The 21,693-nt window shown below is 43.0% G+C and overlaps 1 protein-coding gene across 3 annotated transcripts in view; it reads right to left on the bottom strand.

Moving 5' to 3' along the window:
- Nucleotides 1–629: 629 nt before the first annotated feature.
- KRCC1 (lysine rich coiled-coil 1) overlaps nt 630–21,693 on the bottom strand; it is a 37,502-nt gene continuing 16,438 nt past the window's right edge. For 2 of the 3 annotated variants that reach the window (XM_058182329.1, XM_058182332.1), the window contains 6 exons: nt 10,686–10,789; nt 7,918–7,998; nt 5,407–5,569; nt 4,778–5,047; nt 3,764–3,863; nt 631–2,408 (listed from right to left, as the gene is read on the bottom strand). In XM_058182329.1, the coding sequence (XP_058038312.1) occupies nt 1,622–2,408; nt 3,764–3,863; nt 4,778–5,047; nt 5,407–5,569; nt 7,918–7,998; nt 10,686–10,789 (1,505 nt within the window). In that variant the 3' untranslated portion in view covers nt 631–1,621. Of the gene's footprint in view, nt 2,409–3,763; nt 3,864–4,777; nt 5,048–5,406; nt 5,570–7,917; nt 7,999–10,685; nt 10,790–21,693 lie in introns of all 3 variants that reach the window. The other variant, XM_058182330.1, reaches the window with a different exon arrangement.

The raw sequence follows: 21,693 nt of genomic DNA, 5'->3' as shown, positions 1-21,693 counted from the left end.
GTGCATGGGATTAGTAATAACAAATTAGCTTGCTTTTGATAAAAGCCAATAAGCCCACCTGAATTTATTAATTGACCAAATATTTGAGATGAGGGGAGCCTTTCCTAACATTCCAATGACTCGTGTAGAGTTTTTCTTAACTATTTAGTCTTCCAGATGATCCACAAAATCAACTGTAATAAATACATTGAAGCCAACTCCTTAAAAGTAAGCAAAGTCCAAACAATTCCATTTGGATTTATTTTGTGTTTTCTTCATCATCCTTCTGTGATGTCTTGTTGAGTCAAAGCAGAGCCTTGTGAATCTGTTCCTCCCAAAAAATCTTTGAATATTCTCTCAGGCTTTTTACTTGCCATTGCCTTTTGCTTACCTGCTGCCTTTTAATGCTGCAAAATTCCATTTAAACAATATTGTGCTCTCCTCTTGCCTCCTGATTATCATCTCATCTCTCTTCAAATTCAAAAACATAAATAGTTTATTGATTGTCCCTTAACATATATTGGTGTTAGTAGTTGAGCCAGAGAAGACAATTTAATGCAGGTTGGGCATACTTTCCTGCTCTTTCAATGGTTAAATGTGGAGGAAAGCTCTTGAACACAGCTGAATGGAAACCCACTAAATAATGAGCATTCTAATATAAGTGTTATTGCTTTTATTGATGAAAGTTCTAACATTGTAGAAATTTGCTGATTGTTCTCCAGTTCCTTTTCAAAAGCAATGGAAGTGACTGATCAGATGACATACCATTGTTATTTACATAATGTTTAAGGTGGTTCATGTTTGAACTCAAATTTTCTATAACTTTAAAAGCACGTGATTTTACACCTCATTATTACATAAGAAAAAACTAGAAATGTAGATACAACTGATTATATCCAAATTGCCTCAAAATGTTTCACTTTGGTTCCCCAACATGTTTCAAACAAGGGCTCAGTCTGCAATACTTTCCAATGCCTTATTTTAATAATTTGCCAGTGAATGTGGAAAAAGAATTTGAACCCTGGAAACAACACAAAATGTCAATTATTTAAAAAAATCATTATAACTACATTTAAAAATCCTTGAATGCCTAAACATTTCAGAATTATATATTCCTTTTGCTTTTATATAAAGTCTGTCACAATAATTTTTAAAAACAATGGTTAACCTAATTTGTCTACAATTAAGCTCAAATAGGAGCATTCCATCAATGTGCTCTCAAAAAAAAGGAAGAATTTGATATGGAGGAAAAACATTAAACAAATTATCTCTTATATGCTTTTTTTTCTTTATTATCTGCAGGAAGAAAAAATATCTACTTTGGGGTACAATCCAGCCCCGTCTCATATTTTTATATTCTCTGTTAAACTTTACAACAATATGTACTTAATGGAACTTAACAAGTTATATGCTTCTGTATCAAATATGAAATATTTTCTGGTGTATTCAGTCTTGTTCTGGGTAGAAGCATTTTTAAAATATAAATGATACTCCAAATCATATTGGAGAATTTCTTCAATTTCTTCCCTAATGATTTCCATCTCCACTCATTATTTCTGAAGTAGCAACTTTAAAAATAGCCAGTAAATAAAACATTAAAAAAACTGTGTCAAGCTTCAAGCAACAATAAACAGAAAGTTAATTAGAATCCCAAGACAGATTCATTCCACAGCATGTCCTCTTCTGTAGTTGCACTGGTTTCATATTTCTTTCTCTCCTTCTTGTGTCTTTTGCTTTTCTTTTCAGAAGAATGATCTTTACTTCCCTTTACTTTACTATGCTTTGATTTTGACCCAGCTATTGAATCTATATGATTTTTCTTTTTTTTCTTCTTACCATCTTTTTCCAACTCTGTCTCTTGATTGTCTCCTGCTCTTTTAAGAGTTGAACGATCTCCTTCTCCCTCTTGTGGCCTTTCTTTTTTGGCTCTCGATTTCTTTGGCAGCTTATGGCTTCCCTTGTCAGCACTAGAGCTATTTTTTGAAAACAAAGACTTGTACCTATCAGTAGATTCGGCCGATAGTGGTTTATAGCTGTCATTTCTGTAGATAGTCAACTGAGGCACTTGCTTTTCAGAATCACTGTTTGTGCTGTACGTACATACATTTTCTAGTTTTACTGGATATTTTTGCATTGGTGGGTATGGTGATCTGCTTCCAACAGAATATGAAAATGTGTCCATTTCTGGAAAAAAAGTGGAATGCTGATTTGGTTCATAAGCATTTCTTGAAAGAAAACCTTGGTCAGATGCAAAGGTCTCCTCATGACCATTAATAGCTTCACAGGTTTTTTGCTCAGGCTTTCTAAAATTAACGTTTGGTTCCAGTCCTCTTGCTTTTTGTACTTGGATGTAATCTGCCAATTCATCTTGGAATGAACTGTTTGTATTACTGGAAATCTTCATCAGAGAAGTGGCAATCATATTTTCTCTAAAACAAATAATAAAGAAAGTATGAGAATGTCTTAATGGTTTTAATGCTTCCTTGGTATCATTAAGGTCACTCCTGAGGCTCATGCAGTACAATTCTTTAATAGGACTTAGTTCTTCACCTTTCCTAATTTAGTGCCCTCTAGATAAGGTATCTGTTAATTTTATAAATCTCATCTTTATTATTTTTACAAATTACTTAAGCTGGCAAACAAATCCATTACACCTTCTCTCTCCTCCTTTCTTCATCTCATTGAGACTGAGAGAGAAAATGACCTGTCAGCTGGCTTTCATGGATAAGACGGGACTTGAGCTCACATTCTTCTGCTTTCTAGCCTGGCTTTTTAACTACTAGACCAAACTGGCTCTCTATATGCTGTACTATATGCTAGATGAAAAGTTTGGGAGTAATTGTCTACCATATGCTTGAATAGAAATCAACTTCTGGTGATTTCAAGGACATATAAAAAGTATGTAACTTTGCTGGCAATAGTATCAGTTTGTCACTGCCTTCTTCATTGATGGTTTTCCTCCCCCAATATTAATCAAGCCTGATCATGTGTAGCTTAATTTTTCAAGATATTGAAAAATGAATTTTTAGCTTTACGGAATATTCATAGAAATAAGCAATTTACCTGACTATGGGAGATACATTCCCTGCATTTATGTTTTTTAAATGTACAAACACACACACACACTCTTCCAGCATTCATTTATTTGAATTTATTAGATGCTCAATTCCAACGGACTCTTGGACAATTATTTTTCCTGTTGCCTTTGTTGCATTTATTATTTTGGACAACTGTAAGCCAAGCTGATTGTTTTGCCTCATAAATGTGTCCATTGTGAGACCCTTACTGCCTCATGAGTGGAGGGTAGGTCTGAGTATCAGCTATAGAAAATATCAAGGCGGGGAGATACATGTGCTCTGCAAATCTCCAAATATTAGTGCACTATATCACAGTTAATGATATGAGTTCTACTCTAAAATATTTACAGACCCAAGATTTCTCACCTGAATTACCCTTTGAAGAACAAAGAAAAAAATTCCTTAGAAAATATTTTTTCTAATGTTAGTGCTATGGAAAATGTGCTATGGAAAAAAAGAACTCAACAGAAAAACAGTCCAGCCTTCAAGGCAAAGAAGAAACCTCATTTCTTCAGCAGAGGAACATTATTTGACCTCTAGTGATAAAGTTAATTTGCAGTGAACTTTGCTCACATTCTTTCTTTGCAATTCTAACCATCAATTTTTGTTTACAGTATGAGTACATGGGTACTCATGTACTCATACTGTATTCCTGAAGACTCAGCTCAGCTCCTCAATCACTGATGGAGGACCAGGAAAACACTTACTTAAGCTGATGCTTATTTCCTTGCATGTGTGACTGGTACATCTCTATGGATGTGAGGCTGATATTGCATGTTGTGCATACATAGTTGCCCACGCCAAGTGCTGCAAAAAAAGAGAGCTACAGGTTAAAGAAAATGCAGTAATATTATGCCTTTTCTCCCAAACAACAGACATCTTATGGGAGATCTTTGTGAACTTGTTCTACCATGGACCATGAGTTAGACTCAGAATCTGATTCTGACAATGCTGCTCCAGATGAGTTTGTGCATTGTCAACTTCAGAAATCATCAAGCCATGACGCAGCTGAGGCTGATCAACGATAGGCACCTCCTGATCAGCTGGAGCAGTCAGACGATGAGGCATGACACCCAAGCCCAGATTTTCATGCATGCAATGGCGAGCAGAGCAATGCAACCCCCATGAGGCTTCTCACTGGGCAAAATGCAAGGCCTAAGTAATTGTAGTCAACTGCCTGCACATAGATTTATGTAGCTGCCTTGCCTTCAGTCTTCATTTTTTCAAAATTCAAGCTTGTGACTCTTGTTCCTATGTTTCCCTGTTTTTTGAATCTTTAAACTTCTGGACTTCCTGATTTGGCTCTTTGACTTCTGAAATAAATTTGGACCATTCTCTTGATACTTTAATTCCAAATGGAAATATTCAGACAAGCATTCTTTGCAAAGACCTTAATTCATGATCTTATCTATTATTATCTGCCTGGTTGTAATAAAAAAACATTTAGCAACTGTGTCTGCTTTGGTGTGTCTGCAAATGCATCTGTCATGATCCAATTGTTACTGTAATAGAAAATTTTGACTAAAGGTAGGCAACAATATACTGGATTTTAAGAAAACAGCCAAAGCAAACAAGGAATTCCCTTCACCAGAGTCACTGGGCTCTGAAAGGAAGATGATCAACTAGGGCGAGCATATGGAAGGAAAAGACTGATGGTATACCTGGGTTCTGAGCCATGCTCACCTGATATAAAGGGGAATATTTATTTTGATGCTGCTTACCATTGGGTTTGGACTCCAGAGGGATAGCCTGAGTTCCAATCTCAGCCACCAATTTCTTACGTAATACATTTCTTTTGTGCTTTTTGCCTACGTAGTGTTGATGGGCCATAAACGAGTTGTTGAAGGGTGCAGAACAGAGTTTGCAATATTTATCCGGATCATCGAAATCCAAAGCAGTTCTACAGGATGAATATAGGTCCTCAGAATCAACATCCTGTTGCAAGTTCTTTTCAAGAGATGCCTCTGGCAGAATTGAAATTGCCGAGGAATCTGTGAAAAAGGGCCATGCAGAAAGATTGGTCTCCTTGTGGAAAACAATCAGAACAAAAAAGTGTCCAACCAGAATTGGAAATTGACTTTTTAAGGAACCATTAGACTGCCTCTAAGAAAATACAGCCATCTTTTTATGTCTGTAAGTTATTCAGGTAGGTTACTGATTCTTTCCTTTCTCACTGCACTGTTATGAAATTACAAGAGGAAAAGAAAAAAGAGAAATATGTAAGAGTAACAAAATAACGACATTTAATGTGCTTTGTTCTTCAGCTGCATTGGTATTATGATTAAAGCAATCCATGCTTCATCTAAAGTAGCTGACAAAAAAGAGAATACATTAATTATTAGATCTTTACCATGTTCTGACTGAACATCCTGTATGGGCTGAGTCTGATCTGACAACTGCTTCAGTTTCTTGGCATGAATCTTTCCCAGATAGTGTGATTGAGCAACAACTGGAGATGTGAAGACCATGTTGCAAAGTTTGCAATACATATTTTTGTCCATATTTGGATTCTCCTGAAATCAAAGTCGAAAGTTATTTAATTCATTATAACAATAGACATTGGCTGAACTTTTAGGACGTCAAATTCTGCTTTGGGTAAGAATCTAAAATAAAGCATCTCTGGATAATTTGGTTAACCAGCTTATGCTTGAAGACACCCAACAAAGTTAGGCACCAGTTCTATTTGTCCACAGATAAATTTACTATGGTCTTTCATTTTTTCCCTCTCACTCATGCTGTTCAAGAGACAAAGAATGGCTGTATGCAGGATGGAATTAAAAACATCTAAATAAGAAAATGATATTATTTTCTTTTTAACCATTAGCTAGTTTTATCATAGGAACATGTGTTGACCTATCAGAAAACTTAATTGAGGCATCAGTAAACAGAAACAAGGTTAGGGTAAATGTGAGGTGGATTAGCAGTTGTATATTAGGGATCTTTTATCTTTTTCTCTGTCATGAGAAACTCAGATAATGCTAGGGTCAGATTAAATTAAGCTACAAGGCACAAATCCTATGTCCAGTGGTGGGATTCAGCTGGTTTGCACCTATTTGCGAGAACTGGTTGTTAATTTTCTAAGCAGTTCAGACAACCAATTGTTGGAAGAAATCTCCTTTTGTTTTTTCCACTTTACGGGACTAATCATGTAAGGAAGGCAGGAAGGAAACATTCTAGTATTGTTTGTAGCCTAATTTTTATTGTCCTGCTTACAAAAACTGCCTCTCCGGCTAACCCTTATTATGTTGTAACAGCTAAAGGTTCTTGGCAGGATGCCCAGACTTACTGTTGCCTAAGCTTCTTCGGAGGTTTTTTTTTTCCTTTGCTGTATTTTTCTTTGCTTTATTAGGAACTTGACTTTCTTAAAGGAGAAGGGTTATTTTAAGCTTTTTACACTGCTGTTGGGAGGAAATACTCCAGCTGGGTTGCAACGATCAGGACTTATAGAGATAACTGAATAACGAAGCAGAGCTGCTAGAAAGAAGTTTTTAATGGCAAGGAACCAACATGAGTGACATTCAGCAAGGCTTCTTGGCTAGCTAGAAAGATTGACATTCAAACATGAGTTTATATACCTTTTCTGAGTTTTGGTCAAAAACTGTTTTTTTGGTGAAGTTTAATTCTGTGCTTGGCGATGTTGAATCCCGTGTTTATTGATGGGATAATTTTTCCTATTCAGCTTTGTTTGGAAGGAAAAAGATTAATCTCTGTTCCTGAAAAGAAGCAGGGTTGAAAAATCTGGTAATTGGTTAACAAGCAACAGCTACTGTGTTTGCTCGTTTGCTACATTTTAGCGCTAATTGCATTATTTGTAATTAGGTTTATCTCAAGTGTTTACACTTGAGCTTGCCTAGGGTTTGAGCTCTAGCAATGAGCCAGACAAGGATTGAGTTTTAATTTTAAAAGGATTTAAGATGTTGTGATTTAATTATTTGTATTTTGTTTGGTTTTTTTCCTGCCTCATGGTTTCTTTTTCTATCTGGGAAGGAGTGGTCTTCCTTCACTGCTTTAGTGGTTCTTGGCACTGTCCTTTTGGGGTGTACTTCCAAGAGGCAGATGCAAGCTTCACACTGATTTCTTTATTGCCTTTCTGGGGGCATGTGATCTTTCCTTAAATCTGGATGATTTCCTTAGGATAGCTTGTGAGGTGAGTGAGACCAGCTGGTATCTGATCTCTCTGCTAAAGGATTTCACTTTATGAGCAAGAGTTGGCTGTTGATAGTTATCATTGCATTTTAACTATTTTAATTCCTCAAGGTGCTCTGGCACCCTGCCTGATTTGTAACTCTGGGTTGCAGGTATTTCTAATCTAATGACTGGTATTCAGGGCAGCTTTTTGCAAGCAAATAAGCTTTTTGTATTTTTGTACAGGTAATCATTCAAAATTACAATGACACTGAAAAAAGTGATTTATGACGGTTTTTCACACACGACCGTTGCAGCTTCCCCACAGTTACGAGAGGCCGGGTGAGGTGAAGTGCTCCTTGACATGAATGATGTTGAGTTGTTCACACCCACCCAGTTACATGATCACCCAGCCAAGGCTACCCAGCTAGTCATTAGGGCAGAGAACTGGTTGTTAAATTATTTGAATCCTACCATTGCCTGTGTCCCATATGTAACCATCCTATTGATGTAAATTATATATTATTATATATTGATGATATATTAATATATTGATATATATTATTATATACTGATGATATATTGACCATCAATTGTGTTGTAAATGTTGTACCTTGATGAACATATCTTTTCTTTTATGTACACTGAGAGCATATGCACCAAGACAAATTCCTTGTGTGTCCAATCACACTTGGCCAATAAAAATTCTATTCTATTCTAAATGGGATAACTTTACCTGGAAATTCATATGCAGCCTGTCCATTTGTTCATTATACATTTGTAAATAAAGCCGTACTTTTTGTGCATGCCTTTTTCCCTGAAAAGAAAAAGTGTCAATTTTATATCAGAGCAAATCTTCAAAAATATGTAAAAACAATTGTATAAAGATACAGATCATCTAGGAGTAGAGCTTTTAAGCTGAAATTTTGGTACCCAATGATTTACAGCTAGATTGGGTGACTGCTGGGTGCTGTAGTGGAGCTATGGCAACATATTATACTGAGTTTCTAATTACAAAATTATTTGTCAGTTCATAATGGAGGGTTATGCAGTTCGCCATCTGACATGCCAAATTGAGGATTATTTTATGCTTACACATATTGGGATTGATCAGCACCACCTGTTGGTCTTCCTGTTCTAAGGTGCTGCCAGAAAGAAGAGGGGACAAACCTATTCTCCAAAGCATCCGAGGGCAGGACAAGAAGCAATCAATGAAAACTAATCAAGGAGAGAAGCAAACTAGAACTAAGGAGACAGCAAGAACAATGGATCAGTGGAATGACTTGCCTCCAGAACTCGTGAATGCTCCAACACTGGAAGTTTTTAAGAAGAGATTGGACAACCATTTGTCTGAAATGGTAGGGTTTCCTGCTTGAGAAGGGGTTTGGACTAGAAGAACTCCAAGGTCCCTTCTAACTCTGTTATTCTGTTATATTATTAACTAGCTGATAACAACTCATTGCCCGGGTATTTATCACCGGCTCCCGCTGTATGTATCTCTCTCTCTTTTCTCTCTCCCCCCTCTCTGTATCACTCTCTATGTGTATGTCTCCCCCTCTCTATTTCCTCCTTCTCTCTCTGTATCTTTCTGTGTTTCTGTCTCTCCCCCTTCTCTCCTCCTCTGTATCTCTGTCTCTCTCCCCCCTCTTTGTATCTGTCTATCTGTCTGTCTCTCTCTCTCTCTCTCCTCCCTCTCTGTATCTCTCTCCCTCTCCCTCTCCCCCTCTCTCTTTCCCCTCTCTCTGCCCCCTCTGTATCTCTCCCCTCTCTCTGTATCTTTCTGTGTTTCTGTCTCTCCCCTCTCTCTGTATCTCTGTCCCCCCCCTCTCTGTATTTCTCTCCCACCCTCTGATTCTGATATGAGGCGTCGGGCAGGCCAGGAGGCCCCCGTGCAGCATCTTGCGCAGCTATGAACTTTAGCGTGCTTCACAGTGGAGATGGGGTTCCCTCCTCCTCCTGAAGACCATTATGATGTGGAATGACAATGTGATCCTGCCCCACTCGCCCCTAGCAACAGGACACGACTTACAGCTCTGAGCCCGAAGTGGCAAGAAGGCTGCCTTGAGTGCAAATGTTGCGTGAAGGCAAGTACAGGGTTGGTTCACTCCTGAACTAAGCTCTGGCCATCACCTTGCCATGTCTCCTGTCTCCCCCCAACAGCTCTTCAGCTGAGCGTGGTGTGCACAAGCTCCAGCCTGAAGAGGCAGGAGGCGAAGGCTGCCTTGAGCACAAATGTGGTCCGAAGGCAATTATAGAGCCGCTTCACTCCTGCACTTAGGCTCCGGTGGCCCTCCTCCCCCTCCTCCTTTTGCGACCCCTGGCCGGCTGTGGTGGGGCAAGGAGGGTGTGCCGTTACCATAGCAACTCCACTGTGCTGTACAGTAGAAGCTATTTTAAGGCAGTACAGTAGAAGCTATTTTAAGGCACAATAGGCTGTATCTTAACAGAACATACACCCCAAGGGGTGTTAAGGGTGTTTCCAGGGAGTAAGTCATCTATGTACCAAGTTTGCTTGAAATTTCTCGAGGTGTTCCAGAGTTATGCTGGAATATACACACGCATATCAGTTTTTATATATAGAGAGATTTTTGCTGCTTTTAAACTGTGTAAACCAACCTCAGTACTGTGCGTGTAGCAAAAGAGAGAAATATTAATTTTTGAATTTTAAAAATAAGATTTGCTTACTGCTACAGATTTTCAGACAACACTTAGGGTTCAAGTGGTAAATTTTAGAGAAAGAGAGAATGTTTCAGAGGCTGGTTCCATATGATATCTAACAATTGGTTTGAACTTCATGGCTTTATTTCTGGTAGGGCCACTGGACAAACTAAGGGAATAAATAAATACAGGTAGTCCTCAATTTATAATAGTTTATTTAGTGATTGTTCAAAGTTACAACAGCATTGAAAGAAGGGACTTATTACTGTTTTTCACATTTACTTATAAATCCCCATGGTCACATGATCAAAATTCAGACACTTGGAAACTGACTCATATTTATGATAGTTGCAGTGTTCTGGAATTATGTGACCACCTTCTGACAAAGTCAACGGGGAAGCCAGATTCACTTAACAACTGGGTCACTAACTTAACAACTGCACCAATTCACTTAACAACTATTGCAAGAAATGGGGCAAAATTAATTTAATAAATGTCTCATTTAGCAACAGAAATTTTGGGCTCAGTTGTGGTTGTAAGTTGAGGACTACTTGTATTAGGTAAGTTAAAAAAAATTTTTGTTTATGTGAGGCATTAAAAAATATTCCTGACTAGAAGGCTTCTAAATCAAAGGCCAGCTTGATGAGATCTGTTGGGTAATGAAATGACTACCAGTAGCTTTTTGTTTAATAGGTATCACAGTTCTTCAATGGATACATTTAGGCTTTTTTTAGGAACATCTGATTCGTTTAAACAAGAATCTTAGTCAGTAAAAGGAGAATCCTCCATATTTGAGGAAACATGGGGTCACAAAATCTCATTGACATGTTCTGTATTAAAGCTTACCTCATAGTGAGCTATTCGTTGCGATTCAAACTGCAGTATAGCCCCACAAACTTTACAGTATGTGTCTGTGAAAAGTTCTTTTCTTGTCCTCTCATCAAAAACATCTAAAACGAATGGTTATGGATATAATTGGTAACTAGAACAACGAGGGTGTCTTATTTATAAAAAAAAACATTAAAAAGCTTAAATACAAGATGGTGCAATTTGTCCCCAATAGACAGTAGGGTAACCTCTATATGCTTTCTGTTGAATGCTTTTATTCCGGATGTTTTTCCACATTCTTTAAAACAAATCAAGTGAGCATTGTGTTCTGGATATGTTCTTTTTAGGAGGAGAAAAGTATTGGCTAATAACAGATGTGCTGCTCTTTTTTCTGGGGCGACAGTATGGAACTAAGAAGAAGCATGTGTACAAGGCAGCCTGCCTCTTTTGCTCTTCTTCTACTGCAATATAAAACATCTCAAACCTTATATGATAATAATAATAAGCACAAATATTTCATAGTTCTCTGGAGGAGAAATAAAACAATGAACAAAGTGAGCTTCTCAGCTTAGTTTGCCTGTGGTGAAATCTAAATTTTTCTACTACCGGTTCTGTGGACGTGGCTTGGTGGGCATGGTGTGGCTTGGTGGCATGGCAGGGGAAGGATACTGCAAAATCTCCATTCCCACCCCACTCCAGGAGAAGGATACTGCAAAATCTCCATTCCCTCCTCACTCCAGGGGGAAGCATATTGCAAAATCTCTATTTCCACCAGGGGTGAAATCTAATTTTTTTTGCTACCGGTTCTGTGGGCGTGGCTTGGGGGCATGGATTGGTGGGGGGTCATGTGACTGGGTGGGTGTGGCTATGTGACTGGGGGATCAAAAGACAGAAACTCACTAACAATGTCCTGCTAGAGCAGGGTTGGACTAGATCAGAGGTCTCCAACTTGGCCACTTTAAAACTTGTGGACTTCAACTCCCAGAGGAATTCTGGGAGTTGAAGTCCACAACTCTTAAAGTGACCAAGGTTGGAGTCCCCTGGAGTAGATGACCTCCAGGTCCCTTCCAGCCCTGGATTATCCTCTGAAGCTGCATCTAGTGCCAGGTTTGTACCCCTTCCTTCCTATTCTCCTTCCTTCCTTCCCTGCCTCTCTCCCTCCTCTCTCTCTCTCTCTCTCTCTCAAAAACGCCCCCCCACACATCCCGTTTTTCCTCCCAGCAGGCTTCAAGCTTCAGGGAGCCTGCTGGGAGGAAAAACAGACTCCCTCCCCCATTTTTTGCCTTGCATCCAGCTGATGATCGCGCAGCTCAGCTGGGCATTGGGGGGGCAGGAATTTTTGCTACCGGTTCTCTGAACCACCCCCCACCATTGCTACTGGATCAGGTGATCCGGTGCGAACTGGGAGCATTTCACCCCTGATTTCCACCCCAGTCTGGGGCCAGCCAGAGGTAGTATTTGCCGGTTCTCCAAACTACTCAAAATTTCCACTACCGGTTCTCCAGAACCAGAACCTGGATTTCACCCTTGGTTTGCCTCTAAAAAAACATCCATCAAGCTCAATTTTATGTTGCCTAAAGAAATTGGAAAAAAAGCAAGACAGAATTAAGGAAGCCAATACTTTTGAAAAAATAATGAAAACAACATTGCACTATTTTGCTGAAAGATCTGCCTTTCTATATTGCTGTGTATCACAATGCATGAACAAAAGTAATGGGGCTTGCAGTGCAAATGGCTTTCATTATTTGACTTCCCTTGATTTGCCACTCTCCCAACCATTATTAATTTTGAAGTGATTTATACATTGCCCTTCAATCTTCCATTCATGATGATGCCAAAATCATTATGCACTGATGGCAAATTCCATTAGCTTTGGAACTTGAAGTGGCATATAGTCCATATTAAAGCAGTTTACTTAACCAAACTTCAAAAAAAGAAAAAAAAGGGGAGCTGTGGTACAACTACACAGCTCCGGAAAAGACGCCTAGAGAGTGTCTGGAGGTCCAGCCGCACCAAATCTGACCAAACACTAGTTAGGTCACATATTCAGACCTATCTAGTGGCGATAAGAACGGCGAAACATAATTATTTCTCCGCGCTTATCGCATTGGCAGATAATCGCCCAGCCACCCTGTTTAGGATGACCCGCTCCCTGCTTGCGCAGGAGGCTCGGGAGGACCCCTTGCAGGGTTGTGCTGAGGATTTTGTACAGTATCTGTCTGATAAAATCGCTCGGATCCGGAGCGGTCTGGACGCTGATTGGATAGATCCGGGTGAGATGACAGGGCCGAGTCTTGTGGACATTACCTGGGCTGAGTTTGATCCTGTGACTCCCGATGACATGGACAGGTTGTTGGGTAGGCTGAATCCCACCACATGTTTATTGGACCCGTGTCCCTCCTGGTTGGTACTGGCCACACGGGAGGTGACACGAGGCTGGCTCCTGGGAGTTACCAATGCTTCCTTGTTGGAGGGCATTTTTCCCACCGCCTTGAAAGAGGCGGTGGTGAGGCCCCTCCTCAAGAAGCCTTCCCTGGACCCAGCTGTATTGGCGAACTATCGTCCAGTCTCCAAGGTTGTTGAGAGTGTGGTGGCATATCAGCTCCCCCAATACCTGGAGGAATCTGTCTTTCTAGACCTGTTCCAGTCCGGCTTCAGACCTGGGGTATCCTGCTGCGACGGTTGGAGGGATTGGGGGTGGGAGGCACCGTTTATCGATGGTTCTCCTCCTATCTCTCTGACCGTTCGCAGACGGTGTTGGCAGGGGGGCAGAGATCGACTTCTAGGTACCTCACTTGTGGGGTGCCTCGGGGTCGGTTCTCTCACCTCTCCTGTTCAACATTTATATGAAGCCGCTGGGTGAGGTTATCCGTGGTTTTGGGGTAGATTATCATCTATACGCTGATGATACTCAGCTGTACATTTCCACTCCAAACCACCCCAACGAAGCTGTCGAAGTGATGGCCCGGTGTCTTGAGGCCGTGCGGGTCTGGATGGGGAGGAACAGGCTCCAGCTCAACCCGACCAAGACAGAGTGGCTGTGGGTTCCGGTGTCCCGGTACAGCCAGCTTTCGCCCTCGCTGACTGTTGGGGGTGAAGTATTGGCCCCCAGGGGAAGGGTGCGCAACTTGGGCATTCTCCTGGATGATCGGCTGTCTTTAGAAGAACACCTGACGGCCGTCGCCAGGGAAACATTTTATCAGGTTCACCTGATTCGCCAGTTGCGCCCCTTCCTTGACCGGGACTCCTTACGCATGGTCACTCACGGCCTCGTTACCTCTCGCCTGGACTATTGCAATGCTCTCTACATGTGGCTCCCCTTGAAGAGCACCAGGAGGCTCCAGTTAGTCCAGAATGCGGCTGCGCGGGTAATAGAGGGAGCGCCACGTTGCTCCCATATAACACCCATCCTGCGTGGCCTGCACTGGCTGCCGGTAGCCTTCCGGGTGCAATTCAAGCTGTTAGTGACCACCTTCAAAGCGCTCCATGGCTTAGGACCGGGGTATCTACGAGACCGCCTTCTGCCACCGATAGCCTCCCAACGACCTGTGCGCTCCCACAGAGTGGGCATGCTCAGGGTGCCATCGACCAAACAATGTCGGTTGGTGGCCCCCAGAGGGAGAGCCTTCTCTGTGGCTGTACCGGCTCTTTGGAACGAGTTACCTCCGGGGTTACGCCAAATCCCCGACCTCCAAAACCTTCAAGCGAGAATTAAAAACCTTATTATTTAATCGTGTAGGACTAGCCTAAATGTATTTTAAATGTATTTTAATTATAGTTTTTAAATTTTAAAGGGTTTTATGTCGGTTTTGACCGTTTTAGTAATTTGGCCAATTAATATATTCGTTTTAAATGTTTTTAAATTTTGTTATTTATATTATGTGTATTTTTGTATTTTTAATATGGCTGTAAACCGCCCTGAGTCCTTCGGGAGAAGGGCGGTATAGAAATTGGATTATAAATAAATAAATAAATAAACTAGAAGCTAAGACATAGAACTATGGTAAGGGATAGTCATGTAGTGACCCAATTCCTAGAATGTTCACATGATGAAGTTTTATGCTACTTGAGTCCCATGGAAAGCACTTGTTCTACAGTTTATCATTGTTTTGGCCTCTCATCACTTACTTCTTAACATCTCTTTCTCTTATAGAGTAATTTCTGATCATACTCCAGTTCCAGGGATCAAACCAGAATCTGGGTTTCTGCTTACTGTATGCATTTAATTTGTGCCTATAAAAAAAAACTCTGCTCTGCCACAAGTACCTTCTCCCAATAGACTGTGGAATGGGCCAAAAATGGGTTGATACAGTGAATCTGCCTGGAGACTGAGTCATAATTTTGATCGCCATGCCTCCATAGACTCCAGTTTTTCGACTCAGTCGATCTGACGAGACATATCAGCAGATTCTCTGAATCAAGCCATTTCTGGACATCTGGACTCACCATTCAGGTTTCTTTTTTTGTCATTGGGATCTTCTTAGTGTGCTGGCCACTTCAGCCTTGCTGAAAACGCCACCGCCACCATTACAGGCCCTCATTACATCGGAGGTGCCTGGGAAAGGGGCAGCTGGGGACAGCAGGTGCTGCAGCTGGCATCACCTGCCCCCCCATCTTTGAAGAGAGCAGCTTAACGGGGCTTCAGCCGGCCGCTTATTTCCATTGGATTGCCCTGTAGCCGGGTGATTGCCGCTGTGGCTGAGAGCTCTGGTGAGCAGATTCAGTGCGCTTTGCAGTTTCTTGTGCGCGTGCACCAAATTCAAATGGCCGCAGCTGCCGCAAACTGCGACTTTGCCCTCTGCATCGGGCTCTTCAGGAGGAAACCGACTGTAGGACCAACTTCAAAATTGTAAGTCACAGAGGCCACACGGGCTGCAGGAATAGAACCAGTGGGCCTGACGTTGCAAGGCTCCTCACCAGCAGTGGAGCCGCGAGCGGCTGCCATTACTGTGAGTGGCTGCCATTGCTGCGAGGCCTTTTTAGCACTGCAGCCATTGGCAAACCTCATTTACAGCCCTGGCCTGTTAGTCCTCTGGCATTGCCTGGGGCGGGGAATACCTTAGGAGCTGGCATTACCTGGATTCCTCTCTGAGTAAGCCGTCTTTGCACAGCTGTATTGGCTGTATGCTGGCTAAATCACATAACGATACAGCCACCACTGTTACTCCAGCCGAGACATCCTGACACCTGTCAGAAGGATGGCTGACCACCATCCTTTCTGGCGGAAAGAAAGTGTCCTGCAAGTCAGCTAATGGACGCAGGGCACAGCATCAGCCCTCTAAGACAGAGCTTAAGGACTTGGAGCGCAGGAAGAAGGCCTTAGAGAAGCAAGTTTCCCAGGCAGAAAGGAAACAGGCCCTTTTGGATGCGCAGTCGGTTGGCACCAGTCACTCTGCCCATCCCAATCCAACCACAAACCAGCCTATTCCACAACCCAGAGCTTTGTCGCCTGAGAGAACTGGGCAGCTCTCATCAGATGTGACACCTTCTGCGGCCAAAGATCACTCTGGTCTTACTGATCCCTTCACTTGCCCCACTCCTGCGAAGGAGCCTGAACCTCAGGTTCAGCCTCAGCCAGCCACAAGGTCTACTGACCTGGAGCTGAGCGATTTACCCGAGACTGTGCAGGCCTTAATAACCAGACCTATTACAAGGAGCAATTGCAATAGGCATCCAGGAGCATCGCTCTGCATCACTAGCTTCTGAACATCTTTCGCGCCAACGCCACACTTCGCCATCAGCAAGCGTTCCTGGAACCCCACAGCATTCCCCTTCTCACCAAGGGGACAGTGAAACTTTGTTTTAAGAAGAGGAAGCCCAGAGAGAGCCTGATCTCTCTGACGACGGAGTGCCTCCTGACACCCCAACCTTCACTGGTTTCTTTCCGCATGACTTTTCAAGTCCTTGCTGTATAAGGTCAAAGTCACTGCGGAACTTCAAGACACCAAACAGCCACAATAAATTTTGGCTTCAACACAAGGAGGCGGCCACAGTCTGTTTTCAGTGACAGAGCAGATCTACATCACAGCTCCAAAGCCTTTTACAGATGTTGTCCAGAAGCAATTAGTTAACCTGGCTTCCCTTCCCACCCCAAGTGGAGCAGACCAGTGCAGCTACAACCTGGCTCCGGCTTTCGTCAACCTTTTGCAGCTACCACCAGTTGATTCCCCAGTTCTAGCTTTATAGTCTTTTTCACCTTACATCTCAGGGGACTCTGCCGAGAGTCTAAAGCCAGAGGATAAAAAATTTGAATTATCTTTCAAAAAGGCCCACCAGGCCTCCACCTGGGCAATTCAAGCCACTACTACGGCTTCATTTTTCAACAGCTCCTCACAACTGTGGCTGCAACAACTTCAGGCAAGATTATTGCCTTCAGAGGTCCAATTACATCAGGACCTCAATAAAATCATAGCAGCAGCCCAGTTTTCGGTAGATGCGATGCTAAACGCTGCTAAGTACGCATCCAGGGCCCTAGCTTCATCAGTTACCTCAAGGAGATTGCTGTGGTTACAGTAATGGCCAGCTGACCTACGGGCAAAGTGGCAATTGTCCGTGGCCCCATATACCGGAACAAAACTATTCGATGACTCTTTAGAACCATTACTAGTTGAGGATAAAGACCGGTGGAAGGTTTTGCCTTCTGCCACAAGGAGGGCAGATAGGAGGTCCACCCCTATTATCAAAGACTACCGTCTTGCTTCACCGCTCAGGAGGGCTTTACTCAGCAGTGGTTCTACCCCCAAGGTCAATTCTGTCAGAATGATTAGAATTCCTTTCGGGACAGAACTGAACAATTCGGAACCCATAGGCAGCCATTTTGTGGAACTGGCAACCGCCAGTTCAGACGTCAAAATGACTTGCCTCAAAACTCCCCTATAGGGGGCCGCTTGAAGCTCTTTCTAGACTGGTGGGCCATGATCATGACTGACAGTTGGGTCCTTCACACTATCAAATTTGGCCTCTCACTGGAGTTCCTCTCCAGCCCCTGAACCACTTCGTACCATGCCCTGTCTCTAAAAATTTTATCAAGCAAAGTCTCATGGAGCGTGCCATTCTGCACCTTTTAGAGATAAGAGCAGAAAAATGGAGGCAGGGGTTTTACTCCGTTCTGTTTGTGGTGCTGAAGTGTTTGGAAGGCTGGAGGATGATCCTAAATCTAAAAGCCCTCAACTCCCACTTGGTCTACAGGAGGTTTAGGATGAATTCTCTCAGATCCATCTTGGAGGGGATTCGTCCTGGGGCCTCCATAGACCTTTCAGAGGCCTATCTTCACAACCCTATTTTGGTTCCACATTAGAGATATCTCTGCTTCAGCTACACGGGTCGCCATCTGCAATATCGTGCCCTCCCATTTGGGCTGGCATCAGCCCCACGCAGCTTTACCAAAATCCTAGCCGTCCTCACAGCTCACCTACTATTAGTCCCAGTAAGACTGCAGGCATACCTGGACAACATCTTAGTCCAGACCCTTTCCTCGATAAGGGCACAAGATTTGCACCTAACTTTGCAAGCCTTACAGGCTCACGGGTTCCTAGTCAACCACCCGAAGAGCCATCTCACTCCCATAACCAGGATCACACATCTCAGTGCCATTATTGACAATACCAGGAGTGGTTTGCAAAGTCATCTCGGAAAATGCAGAACTCATTCTGATCACACCGCATTGGCTGTGGAGACCATGGTTTGCAGACCTGATTGTTCTCTCTATGTCTCCAGAATTCCTCCGGAGAGGATCTCTCTCAGCCAGGGGGTCATATGCCATCCAGAGCCTCAATGGCTCCAATTGACCACCTGGCACTTGAAGGAGTCCTCCTGAGAGATGGGAGCTTCTCCAAAAAGGTCATTCAGACCATACAGGCAGACAGGAAACAATCTACTATCCGACTGTATAACTCTACTTGGAAGGTATTTACATCTTGGTGTACTGCGCGCAGCATTAACCCTGTCTCAGCTTCAGTCCCACAGGTTCTGGACTTCCTACAGGATGGACTCAACAAGGGACTGGCCCATAATACGATCAGACATCACGTGGCAGCCCTAATTATGGTCTTGTCTCCTTCAGACAGAGAGCCCCTGGCACGACACCCCATTCCCGCGGGGTGCATGTAACATTTGACCTTCTAAAATTCACCATTACCCTACTTGGGATTTACCAGGGGTTCTAAAGGCACTTACTGAAATGCCCTTTGAACCTCTACAGACCATGACCCTCAGATACCTCATCCTTAAAGGTGGTTTTTCTGGTACATTGGCCTGGTGCATTTCAGAACTTGCAGCTCTATTGGCAGAAACAACCTCTGCATATTTCATCCAGACAGAGTAATCCTGAGATTGGACCCATCATTTGTTCCCAAGGTTAACTCCTGCTTCCACAGAGCTCAGGAAGTTATTTTGCCTAACTTCTGTCCAAAGCCTTCCCATGTCTTGGAATGGAGATGGCATACCTTGGATGTCCGGTGAGCCCTTAAGATATATATCGCTCACACCACGCCTACCAGAAAGTCCTAGGCTCTGTTTGTGTCTTTCCAGCTGACCACACTGGGCACTAAAGTGTCATCACACAGTCGGTTGCTGGATCAGGGTGTGCATAGCACGTGCATATGACCTTCACGCACTACCCATTTCAAAGAGCATTACCATGCATTCAACACATAGTGCAGCAATCACTGCTGCATGGGCCACGCAAGCCTCCCTCGAGGAAGTATGTAGGGCAGCTACCTGGACTACTCCTTCGCCATTTATTAAAAATTATAAACTGGACGTCTATGCTTAAGCGGAGGCGTCCCTCGGCAGGAGAGTCTTACAACAGGTACATTTGGCCTCAGGGGCTCCAGGCTCGGCAGCTTCCTGCCCGTAGGATTGCCAAGCTTTGGTATGGACCAGGGGTGAAATCTAAAATTTCCCCCTACCAGTTCTGTGGGCGTGGCTTAATTTGTGGGTGTGGCTTGGTGGTCAGGTGACTGAATGAGCATGGTCAATAATAATAAATAATAAAAATAATAAAGTATACAAAACTTAGGAGGCACTGGTCTATCTTCTTTAAAAATAGAGGCTTCAGTCTACCAATTGCATTTTACTGAAAGGCACCGGTCTACCTTCTTTAAAAGTAGAGGCCCCGGTTTACCAATTGCCTTTTACTGAGGCACCAGTCTACCTTCTTTAAAAATAGAGGCACCGGTCTACTAGCTTCCTACAGCGCTGATCAGCTGTAGAGCGGCCCTTTGAAGTGCCACGGCAGTCATTTAAGGCCGTTTGCAGCTATATCACCACCGATCGCTTCAGGGACAGAGAAGAGGAACAGCGAGGTGTGGGCAGTGTGGGGGGGCAGGGATTTTTGCTACTGGTTCTCCAAACTACCTGCTCCCATCGCTACCAGATCACGTGATCCGGTCCGAACCGGGAGCATTTCACCCCTGGAATGGACCATTCCTGGCCCATTCCAAGTCTATTGGGAGAAGGGGCATTGGTCCTACCATGAGTGCCATTTCTCCAATACTGTGGAATGGGCCAGCCTCACCCTGTCTTGGTGGTCTGGAGTGGCATTTGGATTCCTACTAACGTTCAGGCTGAGCTTCTCTTTCAGATTGGCTTCGCCGAAAAACTGGAGTCAATGGAGGCATGGCCATCAAAATTATGACTCAGTCTCCAGGCAGATCCACTGTATCAACCCATCCCTGGCCCATTCCACAGTATTGGAGAAACGGTGTTCATGGTAAGACCAAAACCCCTTTTATTATTTTGTGTAGGTCACTCCAGCTCTTTTTTAATTTCTTCCGAACTATGGCTACCATCAATAGCTCTACATGTATGACAGACAGTAACGATCCCAGAACATTCTGCAGAGGCAAACTTTCCTGGGTATCCACTACTGGAAAACAGGACTGCTGAATACTTACAGCATGTGAGAGTAACTGAAAGCCACAGGCTTTTTTACCTTAATATTTCTTAACATTATTATCCCTATTTTTTTTTAATGAGTTCAAGGGAGCTCGAATCATTCATTTTATCCTCACACAGCCATGTGAGATAGGTTAAGACTATGCTAGGATAGTGTGTTAAATAATGATTTAAGACCAAGAAGGTCAGAATTCAGGTGATCCATTAATCTGAAGCTCAGCTGGTGCATTTGAGCCAATTACCTCCTGTTAGGCTAACATAGCTCAAAGTTCTCTGAGATTCTAGAGCAGGGGTGTCAAACTCCTTGATCGGGATGCCTTGTGCACAGTCACTCATGCGCTCGTTACCTCTCGCTTGGATTATTGTAATGCTCTCTACATGGGGCTCCCCTTGAGGTGCACTCGGAGGCTTCAGTTAGTCCAGAATGCAGCTGCGTGGGTGATAGAGGGAGCTACGCGTAGCTCCCATATAACACCGCTCCTGCGCAGACTGCACTGGCTACCTGTGGCCTTTCGAGTGCACTTTAAGGTTTTGGTTACTACCTTTAAAGCTCTCAATGGCTTAGGGCCTGGGTACTTACGGGACCGCCTGCTGTTACCACATGCCTCCCACCGACCCGTACGCTCTCACAGAGAGGGACTTCTCAGGATGCCGTCCGCCAAGCAATGTCGGCTGGCGGCCCCCAGGGGAAGGTCCTTCTCTGTGGGGGCTCCCACACTCTGGAACGAGCTTCCCCCGGGTTTACGCCAAATACCTGACCTTCGGACATTCCGTCGCGAACTGAAGACACATCTTTTCATTCGCGCGGGGCTGGCTTGAATTAAATTTTATTAATTTTAAATTTTTATTAATTAATTTTAAATGGGGTTTTTAGTTTATTGTATATTTTTACTTCTCAGGCTAATTTTAAAATAAGTTTTTAAATTACATTTTAAATTGTACATTGTATTATCTGTTTTATTTTTGCCTGTACACCGCCCTGAGTCCTTCGGGAGAAGGGCGGTATAAAAATCAAATAAATAAAAATAAATAAATAAATAATGTTGTCACGTTACGTGATGTATTGGGAATTTTCCCCCTTTGCTAAACCTGGGGTGGGTGTGGCCAGCACATGATTATCTGGCCCACA

The sequence above is a fragment of the Ahaetulla prasina genome, chromosome 4 (assembly GCF_028640845.1).
Source record: "Ahaetulla prasina isolate Xishuangbanna chromosome 4, ASM2864084v1, whole genome shotgun sequence".
Taxonomy (NCBI): Eukaryota; Metazoa; Chordata; class Lepidosauria; order Squamata; family Colubridae; genus Ahaetulla; species Ahaetulla prasina.
The sequence above is the reverse complement of the archived record's forward strand: the minus strand, read 5'-3'. Positions and strand labels throughout refer to the sequence as shown.